Consider the following 18,288-nt stretch of genomic DNA (forward strand, 5'->3'; position numbering starts at 1 on the left):
CAGAGGAAGACCCAGGACACGCTGGAGGGACTATGTTTCTCGGCTGGCCTGGGAACGCCTTGGGATTCCCCCGGAGGAGCTGACCCAAGTGGCTGGGGAGAGGGAAGTCTGGGTCTCCCTGCTTAGGCTGCTGCCCTGCCCCCGCGACCCGATCCCGGATAAGCGGAAGAGAATGGATGGATGGATGGATGGATGGATAGTGTCTTTACATCACAAGCTTTAATGGTTTAAATGAGCTACCAAACTGCACCCAAATTTACAAAATAAACAATAAAATGAGACGTTTATATCTGATTTATATGTGTACATTTGTCTCCAGAGCTCAAGCAAGTCAATTTAGTAAAAGAACTTGAACTCCCAGAGTAAGTTTATATGTATATTAAAAACAAAGAAATATGGGTTTACCTCGAGTCCCACTGGTCTGTTTTAGGGTCAAATTTGTAGGTGGGAGCAAAGGTAATTTCTCCCTCCATGAAGTCAGTGAAGGCTCTTTTTGTCTGCCTCTGAATGTTGAGCTGCACAGTGAGAGAGATAAAATTGTCAATTTTCATTTGGTTAGAGAAACAAGGAGGTGAAACATTTTTCAGAAACCACTCCCAACCCACCAAATAACCAAACATCAAATTTTGCCATCATCATCAGAGCTGCGTCTCTCAAACAAGCTTAACCTGCTTTACAAGCTAAACTATATTTGCTTATTCAAAACTTCTCACACAAAAAATATATATTTTATTTCTCAGCTGAATTTTAACTTTGTGTCTACATAATTAATTTAATGAAATGATGTGTTATTCAGGAAGTTTTTCACCATTCGGTCAGCTGCAAAACGAGCAGAGAAAACGCTGAGGTGGTCGATTACCTGATCGTTCTCCTGCAGCCTCTTTAAGGCGTTCTGAGCAATCAGCTGTTTGGCCTCAGCTGCTTCGTACTGGAAGAGACGATAGTTTAAGTCCCCGAGCCAGATCACCACACTGAAACAAAGAAGACAAACAAAGAACGGTTCAAACAACAGAATTAGAGTTGTAATCAAACCCTCAAAACTAATGAAACTAACATGTCTTCAATCTGTAAGTGCTCAGAGTACGTGTTGGGAATGACTCTCAGCTACTACCACACCAAACTTTGACTCAAAATCAGTAAAAATGACAAAGTCGCAGCCATTTTTGTGTTTGTTAAAGCCAATCGGTTGTGGAAACCATCTTAATCATCTTGGGCCGGCTCCAAAAAGGTTGCAGATGTACTTTGAGAGTTTTATTTAATATTTCGCTAACAAACACGCAAGCAATTACACAATCAGCCCCCTTTCGCAGTGACAGATTGATAAACAAAGTGTTGGGTGCGGCCATTATTGACCAAACGAACTCACTCGTGCTTGACGATAGACAGAGGGGGGTGGTCCAGGAGGTGGAAAGTCATACGAGCACATATGTCTCTGTAGTCCTGGTTGCGGCGCTCAAAGTCTTCCACGTGAGCGGCTAGATGGGAGTTGACGAAGCAGAAGCTAGTGTTGTAGAAAACAAACCTCACTGCCACGCCTCCTTTGTTCCCCTGAAACAGATAAACAGGACTTTATGTTAATAATAGCTAATTTAATTTAATAGACACTCATTACTGCTGCACATTCCTATTAGTAAAATATCTCCCGGATATTACTTGTTTTTACAGTTCAATTTGATTCAGTAGATTTAAAGTTATACTAAATGATTATTTCTAAAAGGCAGAATGTTAATGTTTTGCTTTAAGACAGAGAGTTAAGTCCAAGTTCTGTGTAAAACAAACCATTTTTCCCATGATTCCTGTCCCCACATGCTCTGCTGCCACTTCTCTGATGTGTTTTTTATGACTCTTCTTGGCGTAGACCAGAAGCATCATCCCGACGAGTCGTATGGTCCGAATCTGTAAAAATATAAAAAGAAACTGAAGACTTCAAACGTGTCTAATAAAATGAAGACTTATTTGCAAAATCAGCAACATAGAAAGTCCTAATACATCTCCTTTTTACATTTTGGTTATTGCATCTCCAGCTCATCTTTATCAGAAATGTTATAAATTTTAAATGTTCGTATATTTGCTCCGATTTTAATGCAACTGGCCAACCTCTCCCGGGTGTTTCTCTACTCACCCTCTTGTAAGGGGCTTTCGAGGCCAAGCTCCTCTCCACGGCTTCGATCCACAGCTGCTCTTTGGACGAGTCCATGTAGAAAAAAGCCTCCGTGCTCAGGTCCAGTTCTTGAAAACTAAAATCAAACCACCGTAATGCGAGTTATTCAACTATGACCGTAAGCAACGCGTTATTTCAGGGGCAGAGAAATCATCAACTCTGACTGACCCGATGGCGTAAATATCAGGAGGTTGGGCGTCACAGCAGAGCCAAGGGTGGAGGCTGCTGTCTGGAGACTGGCCGTTAACGTTCCACGTGCCTACAAAAAAACTGCACAAAGAAAAGCAACATGTGGGCTTTGGTAAGTGTAAAAACTAAACAAAGAAAATAGAGACAATATTTGCATTTTTTTTCTTCTCACACATTTAAGTAAAACGTGACAAATGTGTGGAAAAGCAATCTAAAGGATGTTTGAACTAAATCAATGTTTCACCTGTTCTGTGATTATTTTCACAATAAGACAGAAACCTAGTGAACGGCACTACTGCAGGAAACTATATTGTTATCTACTTTGATAATATATCAGCATATTCTCAGCCACAGGATCTCCTCTTTATTCACAGTGATGTGAAGCAGCAAGAGAGGAGCAAACACTTGCTGTCAAGAGTAAGAATCACTTAAAAAATAAAACATAGATCTGCCAAAGAATCCGGAGTTATTCTGTCTTTATTTATATGACTGAGGCTACAAGCGTGTCCTGGTAAAGTTTCCTCTAAAACAAGCCTAGTTTAGGTATTTTTATAGCAGAATTTCTTCTTCCACGCAGCTACAAGGTCATTAAAAAGGCTAACACTGGATTTCTTTCATTGTTTGGGTCATCTCAGATTTTATTTTAGATCCAGTCAATTATTCACTGACAAAACTTACAGTAAAGTCATAAACTTACTAAAAGTTTGTTCTTCCAAATCACAGATAATGTTTAGATCCTGTTCTGCTATGCTTCGAATCGCCTTGTTGCTGAAAAGTGCTATATAATTAAATTTGACTTGACTATAAATATTGTGCTCGGTGTTGAATGTCGATGTGTCTGTGCGCCCGCAGCGGACATCTTTGTCTCGACTCTTTGCAATAACATCAAACAAACAGAGGAGGCTGCAGCCAAAATAATTTGTTGTTCATTGCAAACGTCGTAGTAAAGTGAAAAAACAAAGCCAAATTTATAAGATCACATCAACATATTAACAATTTGCACAACGTTTCATGTTTTACAGTAAATTCTGTTTTTAAAATCAAATTTCATGATTCCTTCTGCGGTTTCAACGTTTCTAAAATCACAAAGACCTACAAATTAAGCTGCTTTCTGATTACATTTGGTGGAAATAAGCCACTCTTCAGAGAGTTTAGTCAAACATAAACACACTCATAGGTCAGAAAGTTGTGATCTCATGGCTGCAGCTTTGTCAGCATTACCAGACATCTATGCTTCATAAATACAGTCAGCTGCAATCTTTGAAATGTAGTTTATGAGCAAACAGTTCAGAAATTGTACCAGTTTAGCACAAATCTACATTTATTGTATGGGTAGGGTGGCTCCCTTCCAATCGGAGAGTTGGGTCTTCAATCCCCAGCCTCTGCAGCGTGCTGAAGTATCTTTGGGCAAGACACTGAACGCCCCCACTGCCCACAGTTATGCTTATTGGAGCAAAGGCTACATAAGATGTCATAAAAACATACAATATGAAGAAGCTCCTCTTACCTGAAGTGTTTGATGTCCACATACTCCTTCTCCTTCTTTCCCAGGCGGTGTTTAATGAAGTATTCTCTTTGTCCTGACGGACTGGATAACATAGTCTGTGTTGATGGACTTTCACTCCAAGGCTTGTTCACATTGTCATATCCCGACCTTGAACTACTGGAATGATATAAGTAGAAAGTTTTAACACAAGTAGTATTTCTGACATAATACAAACCACAAATCTGACGTTCCTGGATTTTAACTGCAAACTTATTTAATGCATATTAAAGGTCTTTAGTAAGTTTTCCTAACTTACTCTCCTTTGGCCTGCAAGGAGACAGGTTTGTCCTTCAGGATGGGCGCAGGAGGAAGAGGAGTTGATGGAGGGAAGGAGGCTTTGCGAGGAGGTAGAGAGGGAACAGGCGGTGGCTCCCTGGAAGCGACAAAGCGATTCTGTTGGTTCTTCTTCTCTTCCACTTTAAGAGCGTTGTTGAAATTCTCCTCAAATCCAAAGTCTGCGAGCATCTGAACGGGATCTGTAAACAGAAAAGGATAAACGACACCAGAAAAGTAAAAAAAAACAAAACAAATTTTGGAAGGACAAACTTAAGATATTAACTGACACAGCCAAATGTGGGTGTTTGCGTTTTCAGTTGCACCAACAATTTGCAAACGATTAAAGTACCTGTATGAGTTGTAAACACGGTACGTCTTTACCTGTTTTGCTATGATTTGCTGAAGTGCTGTTGTTGAGGCTGGGTTGTGGTGCACCTCCAGTTTTGGCTACATTGTCTCCCCCACCCATAGTGTTTGTCGTCTTGATTGCTCCGTGGGGTGGTATGGGGCCTGGTCCTCTTAGGGGTGCTGGTTTAGCAGGCTTATTTAGCGGGTTTATTGCTTTGGGTTTGGGGAATTTGGATGCGGCTGAAAACATGAAAACAGAGCTGTCAGAGGTAACCATACAACAATCAGAAGCATTCAGAGAGCACAAACCTCTGCCAACGCCACAGCATCATTAATACTCTGGATCAGCACCAAAATTGAATCCACTGTTTTTTGTGACAACCTCAACATTTCCTGAATATTTCCTCTAAATCTGTTCCTTAGTTTTTACCTGATCTTTCCTGACAGACAGACAAACAAATGAACGGACACAACCGAAGACAGAACTTCCTTGGCGGAGGGTCACATGTAGGAGCCTTGACCTTTGACCCCATGAACATTGAAAACAACAGTGATCACCCTTAAACCAAGAGCTGTGGAGTTTAACATTCCTGTTATACAGCTGCAGAGTTAGAGAACGGGCTGATCTGTGATCTTGACCTTTGACCCTGAGCACCAAAATGTAACCTCTTGTTCTTTGTTTCATGTTTGATATTTTCTGAAAATGTCATGAATATTCATTCATAACTTCTTAAGTAATCAAACAGACGCTACAAAAACATGACCTCCTTGGTGGAGGTAATCAACATAATCTCACTTAAAACTTAAAAAAAATGCTACTTAGTCATGAAACCTAAGCAACTCATTTATGAAGCTATAGCAGTTTCGGTTTTTATCTAAAGCTTTTAAACCAATCTGAACATGAACAATTTTGCTGACATTAAAGATCTTAGGCTATAAGGAACTACGGGATCCCAGTTTGCAGTTCCTTGTGACAAAAAAGAAGAAGGAGCTCCTCTTTTATTCTGCAGATATTATTAATGAGTAAATGAAAGCCAAAAATAGTCACAGACAAACTGGATGAACAGTTTTAAAGGAGGAAATGATTGAAAGTCTGTGCTATCGCACTTTCATTTTTCTGAACAGATGACCTCACCAGGATGTTGATGGCAGGGGTGCGAAATGAGATTTAAAGTGGACAGGCTGCAGCTTCGGCTCCTTTTAGACCCCCGACTGATTGTGATTTCACTTCTGTTTCTACACATTTTAAATAAACAGCTGCACTGTTTATTTAAAACCCAATTATGACTAAAAATAATGAACCATGCTGGACCTCACAAAAATAAGTACTATTAAAATAGAAAGCAAATTACATGTGTACATCTTTTCATCTTTATTCAAAAAAGGCAAAACGGTCCTGAAATACTTCATACATTTCCAACTAAATGAACAGGCTGCCATAACTGTGAATATAATTATGTCCCTGTTCTCAACTAACTTGAGTGCTATTCGTTCAACAACAGCATGCAAATTCATCCTCTATGCAAATATTTTTTTCCCAAAGCAGTGATACAAAAATAAGAGTTCATATTTTGTATTATACTGTCCATAAAATTAGGATGAACTTGTTTTTATTGTGCTGAACAGAACTTTGGCTGCCCTTAGAGTAAAAGTGCAAACAATTCCTCTTTGTATACGTGCGTTTTCCTGATGTTTATTTGGGTTGCTGTGAAGAACAGCATCTTTTAGGTCTGCCTCTGATTCGTCACACATTCCCGCCTAAAACAAAGCATTTTCCTGTGTTACTGTTTAAAGACGCTAAATAAATAAATGAAAATTGATAGGTACATAAAGGAAAGGCTCTTCTAACTTGTTTAAACCATCTATTAACTGAAGTGACATGTAAAATCAGGCAATTATTTCGAGCTACTTTGCCATAACATAACTGTAAGACTGCTGTTATATTGAAGTAAACTTTCTGGCTGTATTCACAGATACAGATCAGCAGCCATCTTGGTGGTTTAAAAATAGCAGTCAGAAGGTGTGCTTCTACATGCCCAGCAGTGGCAGAAACCCACAGGAGATCAACACGTGGCGTAATCCACCCTTTGTAAATAAATGTTAGATGAGTGATTCAATAATTAATCCCCTCGCCTTTTTAAACCCGCAGACAGACAGTGTAGTCTTACCTTGGTGCTGAGCACTTTTCACTTGGGTTAAGAAGAGCTGAGTCCGATCGTCGTCCTGAAGCTCCAGCAGCAGCTCTGGGGCTTTTTCTCCCTTGATTTGTACTCGAACGCAGGCTTAAACAGGGAAAACACACATGCATGTCACACGCCTCGCTCACATTTAAACAAAAAACTACAGAGTCACTGAAACAAAGCAAAGTGATGTATGAGTAAACCAATAAGGAATTCTTTCACAAAGCCGTGGCAACTCATGAGCCGAGCATGCAACTAAATAAAGACTCAGCTGAAGTCGTGCTCTAAAAAATGCTGCAAAGCTGGAGAAGGGCTGTGCTGCACTGGCCACAAAAATGTTTAACCTGCTTTAAACAAAAATAAAGCTAATGTATGATTATATTTCACCTGAAGACAATAATGAAAAACAAATACTCACGATCTACAGAGAAGTCAATGAGCAGAGCCTCCTCAGCTTCTAAAGGAAACAGGAAAGAAATTTAAATGATGCAGCTCAAAGGTCTGTGGTGGGATTAAACCTGCGAGGTTGTAAATTATTTCAAGGGAACTTCTCTTTCAGGTGCCACTAAAACGCTCCCTGAACTTTCCCTGTTACAACACTGAGATATAATCCTCGGTAAAAGTGGTTAAAAATATGAAGCTGCATCTAATAAACACGGATCAAAGACAAAATACTTTACAGATTCTTGTAACAAAACCTTCTGAGCTTTTAAATACACCGAACATACACATGAAATGTTGCGATACTGTTGACACTAAGACAGAGAAAAGCCACGTACCTTTCACAATTTCAAATTTATCATTAATGGGTATAGACAACTGAGCCACTGGACGAGACACTACAGCTTCAGGGTTGGCCAGAACGCCCAATCTGGACAAGAACAGCACAAACTTTGTCTTATTGTAACATTTAGTGTCATATTTGCTTTTCACTTACACGGTAAAAATCACAAAACATACACAGGTGAGGGTATTTTGCAACTTAAAGTAAGATTCCTGCAAAAAAAAAAAACAATAATTGGAACATATGAGATGCAGCCAAAGTAAACACAATGCAAAATTAGTATTTAAAATCATGCACACGTGCAAACCTGGTTTTAAATAAAGCCATAAAAACTGTCAAAATATGAGATTTTTTAAAGTTTTTCATTAGAAATTCTTGTAGGTGTATCATCCATGATAAAAATAACCACTAAATATGAGCCAAAGTCTACTGCATTCTTTGTAATAAATGAGTGAAAATCAGCAGAGTCGTGTTTTGTTGCCAACAATTACGAAATGTAAACAAAACCGAGGAATATTTCCTGTTTTCTAACACAATTTGTACAAAAACCCTGATGAGTTGGAGTTATATTCACACCCAAACAGTCATTTAATTATGTAGAAATTGTGTTAGAAGCATAAAAATTCAAATCAAAAGTACTGAAAAATTGTGTGTTTTGACAGCTATTATGGCTTTATTCTTCAGTAAAGTTACTTCAGTTAAATAAGCACAAATGACACAAAAATAACTAACGAGCAGAGCGCTTCATTCTGAGTGAACTGACCCAAGTCCACCGAGGCAACGCTGAGCGTATTCAGAGGATGTTGGGTTGTCAAAGCGCCAGAGAAAACAGCTTCCAGTTTATGGTGTGGGTTAATGTAGGCAGGGCCACATTCTTCCACTCACTAATATCTGACAACAGCAGGAGTCAAAGGAGCTCTCTGGGCACGGCCCACTCTTCCCCTCCGCCGCACAATAAGTGTGATTATGGCTGAGGAGGGGGGAAATGATTCAAGCTTGTGGGACTAAATGTGTCAAGATAACCAACGTCAGAACAGCCCACAGGAAAGGACAGCTTCTCTTCAAACATTCACCTCATTTTAGAATACTCTGGTGGTAATAATATTACAAATTCTGGTTTTAGATATGCTACCACACCAAAGAGGGTAGGTGGTCGCTGGCAGAAGATGTTCCTCGACAGAAAAAGTAACCATAAGAGAAAGTAACAACATTACTGCCATAGCTGTCCTGCTATAATGTAAAGATATTTACAATATTTATCATACTCTAACAGTCATATCTTATACCAAACAATTAATTACTGATGAATTTTTTTTTTGACTGTGTTCAATCGACTATAAGCTATGAGAAGATGTCTGTGTGGCGTTCCCTGACCAAACTGTTCCTCGGTTTAGTTTGTGTGGTTTTAACACAGTTAGCTGATCCTGCGGCTTGCGTGCCCATGTGAGCCTCATTAGCGTCCAAGAGGAAGGGAAGGAATTCTGGATAATCGGCAGCGAGGTAGCTGCTGGTGAAGCCAACTCCAAGCTGCGCTGCTGATTAAACGCCCACTCCGCCATCGCACATAAGGTCTCCTTTCACTAAACACCCTCTGGAGCTGTCAAGTGGACAGTAACCATGTTCTGTCCACATGACTTCCAGTTGTTTCACACCGAGGAGCTAAGCTGCGTAGCCACGGGGGGTGGTGTTTGTGTAAAGAGCACATTCATTCAGCTAAAGATCCTGGTTTAAATCATCACAACCCTGAGCTGAGCTGAGCACCTGTACATATCTGATCAAACCTTTTCAACTTAACACGTCTGTCATTGTCATGTTATTTTAGTGCATTATTCTTAAAGTGATTATAATACAATGGAATTAGCATGTTAAAAGCCAAATGTTTGTTTTCAAAGCAGGAAAACAATTAAGTAAATATGAACTTATCAGGCAGGTCCTAGCTAGGTCACACACTTCAGATAAACTATAGCTTCCTCTGACGACTGCTTTGGACTAAAGCCAAAGCTAATGCAACAAATATCCACCCATAATGTTTCAACAACACGGACATAGCTAGTGACATCTCAACACGCTGGCTGAAAACAAACACACACAAGTGTTCACTCACTGGGACCTCTGATACTTACATAAACACTCCATTGCGTTCAATTAGCGACAGTAGTCTGGGCTCCTTCTGGCCAGACCTCAGCTCCTGACCTTTTACAGTGTGAGCAGCACAATCAAGGAATCATTTGTAATGGAGGTTGGAAAAAAAATAAAGAAGTTTTGACATCACGACTAAAGCCGTCACTTCACAATGAACTCAAACACAGACCTGCTGTCATTACAAACTGGTTAGTATGAAGTCGGACAGTGGAAAGTGTTAAAGAAGCCATACAGAGGGATTATCAGGAGGCAAACTAGTCTCAAGTCAAGAAGCAGTTTAGTGGTTTTCGATGGCAGCCAACGCAGATAAATTGACATGTAATAGCTAAATAATGACTTGGGTTATTCTTTAAAATACAGATGAGTTTCATCAATATTAGTAACCTGAGCCAGAATGAGAGAAACTCAGGCTTGACCAGGGCATTAAACTGGTTTGACAAGCATCAAGGCAGGATGATGATGAGCAACCAAGTCAATTATCTTAGCAGTGATGCAACCCAAACCTTTTTGCATCTTTAGCATCAATATGAACAGCAGGTTTAGTTTTAGTTGTCACTGTGACTGAACCAGTCACTTAAACTGGGAAAATGTTGATCATCGCATTTAAATTACAAGCTTGCGTCATAATTTGTGGGTCTAACTGTAGTATTTTAATGCCAGGCAATCAACAAAAAGGCAAGTACATGAGGAGGCTGGTTGAAAACATGGATTAATTGTTCAAGGAGCCATTTCTGACTGGGCACTGACAAAATAAATCTGGTTAAATGAACTAAACCTGGTTAAATCTCCATCTGCGTTCAGTCTAGCTTTGCTAAAATAAAAACAAAGGTCAGTTAAGGGAATAACCTGGCTTGACTTTCTATCCAGGCTTTGTAAAACAGCGTGTTTACTTGCAAAATAGCTAAAAACCGGACGAGTCTGTTAAAACACTGTTACAACAACTAACCAAACTAAAACAAAACTTCAAGGATATTGCCAGGCATTCTTCTTTGCATATTCCCAACGTGGACTCCATTCCGAGACAAATAAAAATAATGTATCAATGTGTGGTTCAGCCTGCAGACTATACGATCTGCGGATGTTAAAGCAGAAAAAGTTAAATCTCCACCCGGTTCTGCGGCGGCCTCCTTCCGTGCAGCTGTCGGTGGCCAGTCGCTCCTTTTAGCCAGCTGTTGTTGCCGCTGGACCGGTGACACAAACGTTTCAACGGGGCGTATAAAACAAAATATCCCGGTTAACTCCAAACATACTGTCAGAAACATTGAAGTATCCGGCGTTTTGTCGCGTCCTGCTCGGTGTCAAGATTCAAGCCAGTCGGACGACATGGCGCTAGCGGGCAGTTTGTAGCGCAAAAAAAGGCTAAAGCTACAGAACTCCTTCCTTGGCTTCATCGTGAAGCCTTTCGGCGGCAGCCGCGAAAAGCCGGAGCTCACTTAGCGCCCCCTGCTGCGCTGGAGAAGAAACGCTCAACCCGTAACAGCTGGAGTTTACTTAGCGCCCCCTGCTGCCCTGGAGGAGAAACGCTCAACCCGCAACAGCCAGAGGCAGAGCTCACTTCGCGCCCCCTGCTGGCCTGGAGTACACCTACAACATCATGCGGCATGTTCTGACACTGCAGCATATTTTATGAAATTTTTAGGATTTATATAAACACAGCAAGATTATGTCACTGTCTTAATACTACTATTCTGTCAGTCACTAGTTCTTTTTATTACTATACTACAGTTACAGTACATCATCTAACGCTGATATAATTGTGTTTTTACAGTGTCTATTAAAGCATTTTCTTCTGATTCTGTTGAACAGGACACAGATATCTGGTCAATTTGCTAAACGTCTCTGTAAAATGTTATATTGCATGTCTTACATTTTTTGTGAATAGAAATGACTCTGAGTTTCCTAATCTAGTTTATTTTGATGCAATGAATCATTTTTGAAATTAAATTAATTTTTAAAAGTTTAAAAGACAATTTCAGTGGCTTCTTTATTCAAACTCAAAGCTCGTTGTTGTTTAGACATTTTTTATTCAAGATATTACTGTTAAAAATGTAATAACAAAGACATTAGAGACATTGTGAACTATTAAATCCACTCTCAATTTCTTTGGGTGTGAGTGTTTGATGATAATAGAAATAAAAATAAAAAACAACATAAAATATATGGTAAAACAGGCCTTTTACACACATGACATAAAGTTTGGTATAAACTGAACCTCTGAAAAGTCTTGAAGAGCTCCACAAATATAAATGCCTTTTACGAGTTTTGTAATTAAAAAAAAAAACCCAGAGAAAAAAAAATATGTTGGATGTTACAGACATGGCTCTAATTCGTGAACTCTTTTGTAGATTAACTATAGCTTAAATTCTTACTTTTGTCTTTAAAGACATTTTAATGTTATTTTCTTTTTACCTCATATTACAGACTCTCTGCTGTTTTTTCATATGTGTGTCTTTATGCCCAAATATTAATATCTTGTGAAATATTAATCTGGATCTGACAGGAAACAGAGACGTGTAAAAGTTAAAGATTCCACTTTGATTGCATTTGTTTAACTTCTTTAGCCAAACATGACAAAAAAACATGACCAGAATGGCGTTATACTCATTATTCATCCATGTTTATTAGCAAGGATAACTTGTGTTGCATTTACTGCTCTAATCAAAATCAAAATGTTGTAAGATCAAGCTAGATCAGATTGTTTATATAAAAGACAACAGCAAGAGGAAACAGGTGCTCATTGGTGAGGCTTGAGTTAAAGTTGCTGTAGGTTATAATGTAGGTCACTCAGTTGTTGTAGGTTATAATCTTGTGAATGGCATAAGGACTGGAGTCCAGCTGTGGCCAGATGTCTCCGTTGGACAGATCCCTTGTTTGCTGGACGTCACGTTCAACCAGCTCCACGGTCAGGGCCGCCGGGCTGAAGACGTCTGCTGTGCGGTAAGACTGAGTGAGGCGACGGAACGAGGAGGTGTCTGAGACCTCTTGGTCAAAGAGGTCGTCCATGAGCTCCTTCTTCTTTCTGCGCGCTGCTTTCAGCTCGTCGTTCAGGTCCGAAATGAGACCTTTGACGTCTCTCACTAGCGTGGAGCGAAGGCCGAACAGGCAGAGCAGAAACACCAGGCCGGCGCAGATACCTGAGACAAAGTACAGAGCCACTCGCTCTGGGAGACCTGAAGGAGAGGCGTGATCGTCATGAAACTCATTTCTGCAAATTACAAATGTTCATTCTGTGAAATATCCATCAGAAAGAAAACATTCCTTCATGGATTAATACAGCTTTCCTAACCAGTTTATCATAAACTGCTTATTATTTGTGTAACAAAATGTTTTTTTACACTGATGAATGCAGCTGAATTCATTGAAAATAGTTTAAAACATGTATAAAACCCACCTAACAGGTCCTCACTGTATCACTGCATTTTACCTGGTATACAGAAATAATTATTCTGAAAACTAACATCTAAGGCCACACACATGACTCTGGATCTGCATCCTTTTTTATCTTTATTCTTCATACAGTAACTGGTTGTTCTGCTAACATATAAAGCCAACTCACACCCTTCTGCTGCATTTAGGAACGTGTGTGACTTATTTGTTAACATAAATCCAGTGAACTTTTAGCACTTTTTGACATAAACTAAATGAAAGGCAGTAACAAATGGTTTTAACAGGAAGGGAGATGTATGCATATAAAAGAAAACTTTGGTGAAACCAAACAGTGAAAAGAGAAAAGAAACAGTGGCAGATGGAGGTGTGACCCTCGAGCCTGACGTCAGTGCACGTACCCAGCATTTTTTCAATCATCTCCAGAGAGTTGGTTACAAACACATTTTGAGGCCTGAAGGTGGGGCCAGTGTACCATCCACCTGCAGGTGAGAGGTGTCCGGGCTCAGAGACCAGTCAGCCTGCTGAATCCAACTAAACGTGTCGAGAAGTCCTTGCTGGTCTTACCGTGCGTGTAGTCCGAGATCAGGAAAGGATCCGTTGACCCTCGACCAACATCCTCTAGCAGATATCTGGGCACTAAAAGGGAAATGAGAGATATCTGAAACCGACTTTGCCTCAGCGGCAAACAATAACATCTATTCTGTTATTTACCACAAGTGAAGGACACCCGCAGGTGCTTCCTGGTGCCGGGGAAGCAGGGGTCCCCAAAGGTTTGAGTATCAGCGAGGACTGAGCAGTTTGCTCTGCCATGACACCTGCGTGAGACCTTCCTGAGGGCCACAGGTGACAAACACTCTGAAACCAACAAAGACCAGCTGAATAAATACATGAATTTGGTTAAAGTTAGAGTGTTTCTCTTTTTGGGAAAAAATGCTCGCTTCTCACCCATGTCGGTCTGCGATCCGGGCTCTTCGGGACAGTTGGGACTGCCGTGCAGCAGGTGTCCAAATGTAGCTGAGTAGATGGCGAGGACGGTCTCATTTTTACATGCCAGCCTCAGGCGCTCATTTTCACACACAAGTCTGGTGCGGTGGTGCTCTGAAACACAACGGGAAGCACCTCTACTATAAGCTTTCTCAAATATTTACTGTATATTTGGTTTTTATTAATAAGCTGGCATGTTTCCCTCGTGCTGCTGACCCACTGAGCAGAGGAACCTCTGAAAGGGTCCTGCATCAAGATGTTGGCAGCAGAACCCGAGTGCCACAGGATCAGGCTCGTTTTCCCACATCCTGTGGGTGCTCAGTCACTTTGAACTTCAGGATTTTTGAAGATCAAACCAAATTTTTGTGGTTGTAGTTTTTTTTTCCAGACAGTAGAGAGGCTTTTTATCTCGCTGGAGGAGGCTTCTGCCATCAAAAAGAGTAATTTCTATGGTCTGGTGCTCTGATAAGGACGGGTGGTTCATATCAAAGTAGCACTGACCGGAAAGAAAAGATTCTCCATCAAGGGTGGAGGAGAATGACAGGGCTTTCCAGATCCAGACTGACAAACGGGTTGGCTAAACCAGACTGACAGTGTGGCGGCAGTGGTGATAGATGGAGTGACTGTAACATCAAGAAGAAGGAGAACGAGAAGCTGGAGAAATACCAAGGGCTGAAAGAGGAAGTAGAGAAGCTGAAGAGAGACCCCCCCCAAACGAAGAGTGTCTCCAACAGATCCCAGGAACCACCTCAGAGATCTCTGTCCAGAAGAGCGCAGTCCTGGGAACAGCACACGCTCCCAGGCCTCTGGTAGAGGACCTGAGCTTGAAGTGAAAGTGGAACTGTCCATGTGGAACAAAAAAGATGAGATGGGTGGGGGGTTTTAGTGTTTTTTGTTTTTTTTTATTGATTCAAAAACTTTCATTTAAAACTGTGGGTTGATTCTTTTAAAGCAATGACTATTTTACATTATTCCAAACCAAAATTAAACACTTTTTACATTAAAAAACAAAACAAAGGGGAACAAAAAAAGAGTGAAAGCGTAGAGTTTGTCCAAACTGAATTTGGATCTTAACATAGGTCAGTTTGCAAACATGCTCCAGATGCACCAGAAGCCCTCCTGATGAAATCCTGACAAATACTGACTGAATGACTGAAGAAAGATCGTCTTGATGCCTGAGAAACAGTTAGAGCTCTGTGGATTTTATTGTTTGTATTGTTTTGTCAGACTATTTCCAGGTTCAGATGGCACAAATTAAGTTTTAGTTGCCTGATTCTGGCAGTTTAGCACTTTTAGTTTTGTTGCTCAGAGGTTTACCTGGTCGACACTTGTAGGAGACTAGAAGATACTTGGTGGTGAGCGGACATGGATCTGGTCCAAACACTGGAGTGAGGACAGGGATGTGACATGACTGCTGGTCCTGACACTCTGACAGCACCTTCTGTAACAGCAGGACAATGTGTGTTCACCGCCACGTGGGAGTTACGGCAACAGGAGATCACAGCCATCGGGGTCTCGTGTACCTCCAGAGCAACAGAGGAGGTGCATTCTGTGTCCTCCGTCGTCGCGTTTGCGTTCGCTGAGGGACATAAATACTTATAGGGAACACGTCGACCGTAGAAGGCTGACAGGACGGACACGGACGTCCTGGAGGGACACTTGATGATGAGCATTTCTCCTTCGCAAGCGTGAGCCGTGTGGTTCCTCAGAATACTGTGGAGATACACTGAAACACAAGGTGAAGCTCTCAGAAAGCAGCACATCCACAACTCTGATATATCAAATCTAACTAATTCAAGACAGCTGCACAGCTAACAGACATTAGCCAACACAAAAATGGCTGTAACTCAGTGAATCATACAGACGCTGAGTTAAATTTGATGTGGTAGTAGTGTGTAGTGTGTAGCGCAGGGGTGGCCAATTCTGGTCCTGGAGGGCCACCATCCTGCATGTTTTACTTGTTTCTCTGCTCCAACACACCTGATTTAAATCAATGGGTGATTAACAGGCTTCTGCAGAACATGAAGAGGTGATTTAACCACTGAATCAGGTGTGTTAGAGCAGGGAAACAAGGAAAACATGGAGGATAGTGGCCCTCGAGGACCAGAGTTGGCCACCCCTGGTATAGCGTGACAATTCACAAGATCTCAAAATATTGCCTGAGCTCACAAAAAACATAATTTACAAGGTTTTGACTAAAACTTTGGCCACAACTGAGTCATTTCTGAACATGAGATGATCTTAGTTTAAACTCTGGTTGAAAGGTAGAGGGCGATATGCATTCCTTCAAGGTGCTTAATTAAAAAAACCTCATTGTGTTATGGGAGTGTGTTCATTTGTCTGTTTATGAGGTTGCAATTACTGCAACCATTTGCAGGTGTGAGCAGCCTGTGTAAGTGGGCCACACCCTTCTATTAAAGAGAAGGGACTTACTTCCTCCTCTCTCTGTCCTCGTTTGGCCCCCGGCTGCTTGTGTCCCTTAGTTCTGTTCGATTTAAATGAGGTCTTTTTAGTTTAACTCCACTTGTTTCTCTGCGCTACTCATTGTGTTACATCCATCTGAGCCAACGTGTCGTAACAATAAGGTGATAGGGTTACTTATCAAATTATTTTTTTTTTTTAGTCCTGCTGGTGGACAGGGTGGTGTCCCCACGTCTTAGTCACTGGGTGTAGCTCTCCAGAACAATGTTTGGACTTACAAACACAAAGACACTGGACTGGAGTCTCCCCTCCCATGTGTGTTTCCTGTGCTTGTGTTTTTTGAGTTTGCGTGTATTTTTATTCCTGAGGCTGTCATATGTGAGTCCACACCTAGATTACGAAGACAAACGTTTTCTGCAGTGATTACAGCTCGACATTTGGACTTTAGTGTGTCAGAATGATGTCCTCAGAAATGAAACAAATCTGTGTGTGTGTGTGTTTGTGCTGCACTGCGGCACTACCAGGCACGAATAAACAATGAACTATTATTAGCCTACAGCCAAACAAAAAATAAAAACTATATATTCAGATTCAGAGATACACAAACCTCAAAGAGAACTAAGCTACTTACAGCATTATGTCATGATAGTGGCACCAGTCACGTTGTTTAAGCACAAAATAACAGGTTTTAAACAAGAACCAGCAGTAGGTTAATTAATACTTTGACAGTATCCGGTCCTTCTTGTTCATATTTGTTCGTCAGCCTCGGATTTTAAACTCTTAGCTTGATCCTCAGCTGCTGCTGAGCAGACAGGATGCACAAATTATTAGGAAATGTCTTTTGGACACTTCCTGTTGGAAGCCCACACAAATGGAAAATCACGCATCAGCAATTTTTTTTTTTCACTCATTAAAAAAAAAAGAGTCACTTACGAGAAAAGTCTGGAGCTGAAAGTGTGGCGTGAATCAGAAGGAGCGAAAGAAGACAGAAAGACAAGAAGAATCTCCATGTTGGTGTCATTTTAAATGTCCAACAACAGATCTCGGTTGTTTTTTTTGTTTTTTTTACAAAGTGTTGTTGTGTTTGGTGAAAGGTCAATAAAGCCATTGTGTCTTCAAAATCAGCCGCCCCCAGTTACCAATAAAAAGAGGGTTGGCTTCAACGCAGCCGAATCAAAATCAGACCCATTTTCTATTTTGTTAAAGAAGAAATGTATGCACCGTTTGAAGTTTTAATAATCAGGAGCAGTGATCATATGAAAAAAAGGCTTGTATTATTTTACTCACATTTTAAAGACACTGTCTGTGTATTTTACTGCAGGATAACAAAGTGGATGTAAATGTTATAATTTTACAAAAAAAAAATTCTACACTTTGTTATCATAAGTTAAGAAATAAAAAAGTGCTCTTATGACACATAAGGAATGTTGTTCTGGATTCAAAGACTTACATCTTCTCAGTTTCAGTCTCCTGAAAACAAATGCTGCTCTTTCCCAGCACACAACATCAACATAAAGAATATTTATGACTTTTGACTGAGTTTCTCTGCCTTTATCTGTCTTAGATTAAACATGTTTCTGATCTGTGTTTGGTTTATTTAAAAATTGGATTAGAGAGCACATTTGATCAAACTGAACCCAGTGTCTTAATGTCAGATCTTTAACAACCAAATGATGCACATATGGCCTAAATTAAAATGCCTTAACAAGCAATCAGACTTTATGAACCACTTGTGAAAGTTCCTGTTGTATAACTTCTCGATTACCTCCTTCTCTGCTCAAAGGAAGCAAACATTTCCTTAAACTCCACAGGATGTATTAGAAAGTTTGTGTATTCCCTGAGACATATATATTCTAAAGGCTCTTTATAA

At 40.5% G+C, this 18,288-nt stretch overlaps 2 protein-coding genes across 8 annotated transcripts in view; both read right to left on the minus strand.

The window, feature by feature from the left end:
* ocrl (OCRL inositol polyphosphate-5-phosphatase) overlaps positions 1–11,020 on the minus strand; it is a 24,605-nt gene extending 13,585 nt beyond the window's left edge. For 2 of the 5 annotated variants that reach the window (XM_017408327.3, XM_017408325.3), the window contains exons 1-14: positions 10,600–11,019; positions 9,608–9,687; positions 7,480–7,571; positions 7,119–7,157; positions 6,689–6,802; positions 4,554–4,760; positions 4,153–4,372; positions 3,858–4,013; positions 2,330–2,431; positions 2,123–2,237; positions 1,780–1,896; positions 1,367–1,548; positions 860–971; positions 406–515 (exon numbers count right to left, since the gene is read on the minus strand). In XM_017408327.3, coding sequence (XP_017263816.1) covers positions 406–515; positions 860–971; positions 1,367–1,548; positions 1,780–1,896; positions 2,123–2,237; positions 2,330–2,431; positions 3,858–4,013; positions 4,153–4,372; positions 4,554–4,760; positions 6,689–6,802; positions 7,119–7,157; positions 7,480–7,571; positions 9,608–9,687; positions 10,600–10,641 — 1,688 coding nt within the window. In that variant the 5' untranslated portion in view covers positions 10,642–11,019. Of the gene's footprint in view, positions 1–405; positions 516–859; positions 972–1,366; positions 1,549–1,779; positions 1,897–2,122; positions 2,238–2,329; positions 2,432–3,857; positions 4,014–4,152; positions 4,373–4,553; positions 4,761–6,688; positions 6,803–7,118; positions 7,158–7,479; positions 7,572–9,607; positions 9,688–10,599 lie in introns of all 5 variants that reach the window. The other 3 variants (XM_017408326.3, XM_037977544.1, XM_037977545.1) reach the window with 3 other exon arrangements.
* A 686-nt stretch (positions 11,021–11,706) lies between these two features.
* On the minus strand, positions 11,707–18,102 carry si:ch73-335m24.2 (protein eva-1 homolog C). 3 transcript variants are annotated; one of them, XM_017408211.3, is made up of 8 exons: positions 17,352–18,102; positions 15,521–15,723; positions 15,315–15,438; positions 13,959–14,111; positions 13,725–13,868; positions 13,578–13,649; positions 13,412–13,492; positions 11,707–12,796 (listed from the first exon to the last, which is right to left on the minus strand). In XM_017408211.3, the coding sequence occupies exons 1-8, from the start codon at positions 17,524–17,526 to the stop codon at positions 12,411–12,413; spliced, it is 1,338 nt and encodes a 445-aa protein (XP_017263700.2). In that variant the 5' UTR covers positions 17,527–18,102; the 3' UTR covers positions 11,707–12,410. The 3 variants fall into 3 exon arrangements, with proteins under 3 accessions (XP_017263700.2, XP_037833474.1, XP_017263699.2); XM_037977546.1 differs by lacking the exon at positions 17,352–18,102 and adding an exon at positions 17,050–17,211; XM_017408210.3 differs by lacking the exon at positions 13,412–13,492 and having other exon boundaries at positions 17,352–18,098.
* Positions 18,103–18,288: the final 186 nt, after the last annotated feature.

Source organism: Kryptolebias marmoratus, linkage group LG9, assembly GCF_001649575.2.
Source record: "Kryptolebias marmoratus isolate JLee-2015 linkage group LG9, ASM164957v2, whole genome shotgun sequence".
Taxonomy (NCBI): Eukaryota; Metazoa; Chordata; class Actinopteri; order Cyprinodontiformes; family Rivulidae; genus Kryptolebias; species Kryptolebias marmoratus.

Coding starts and splice junctions, on each gene's coding strand:
- si:ch73-335m24.2 (XM_017408211.3), bottom strand. CDS start 17,526: ATGGCTTTATTGACCTTTCACCAAACACAACAACACTTTGTAAAAAAA. Junction 15,724..17,351: donor TTCAGCTCCAGACTTTTCTC/GTAAGTGACTCT, acceptor CTTGTGTTTCAG/TGTATCTCCACAGTATTCTG. Junction 15,439..15,520: donor CCTCCTCTGTTGCTCTGGAG/GTACACGAGACC, acceptor CTGCTGTTACAG/AAGGTGCTGTCAGAGTGTCA.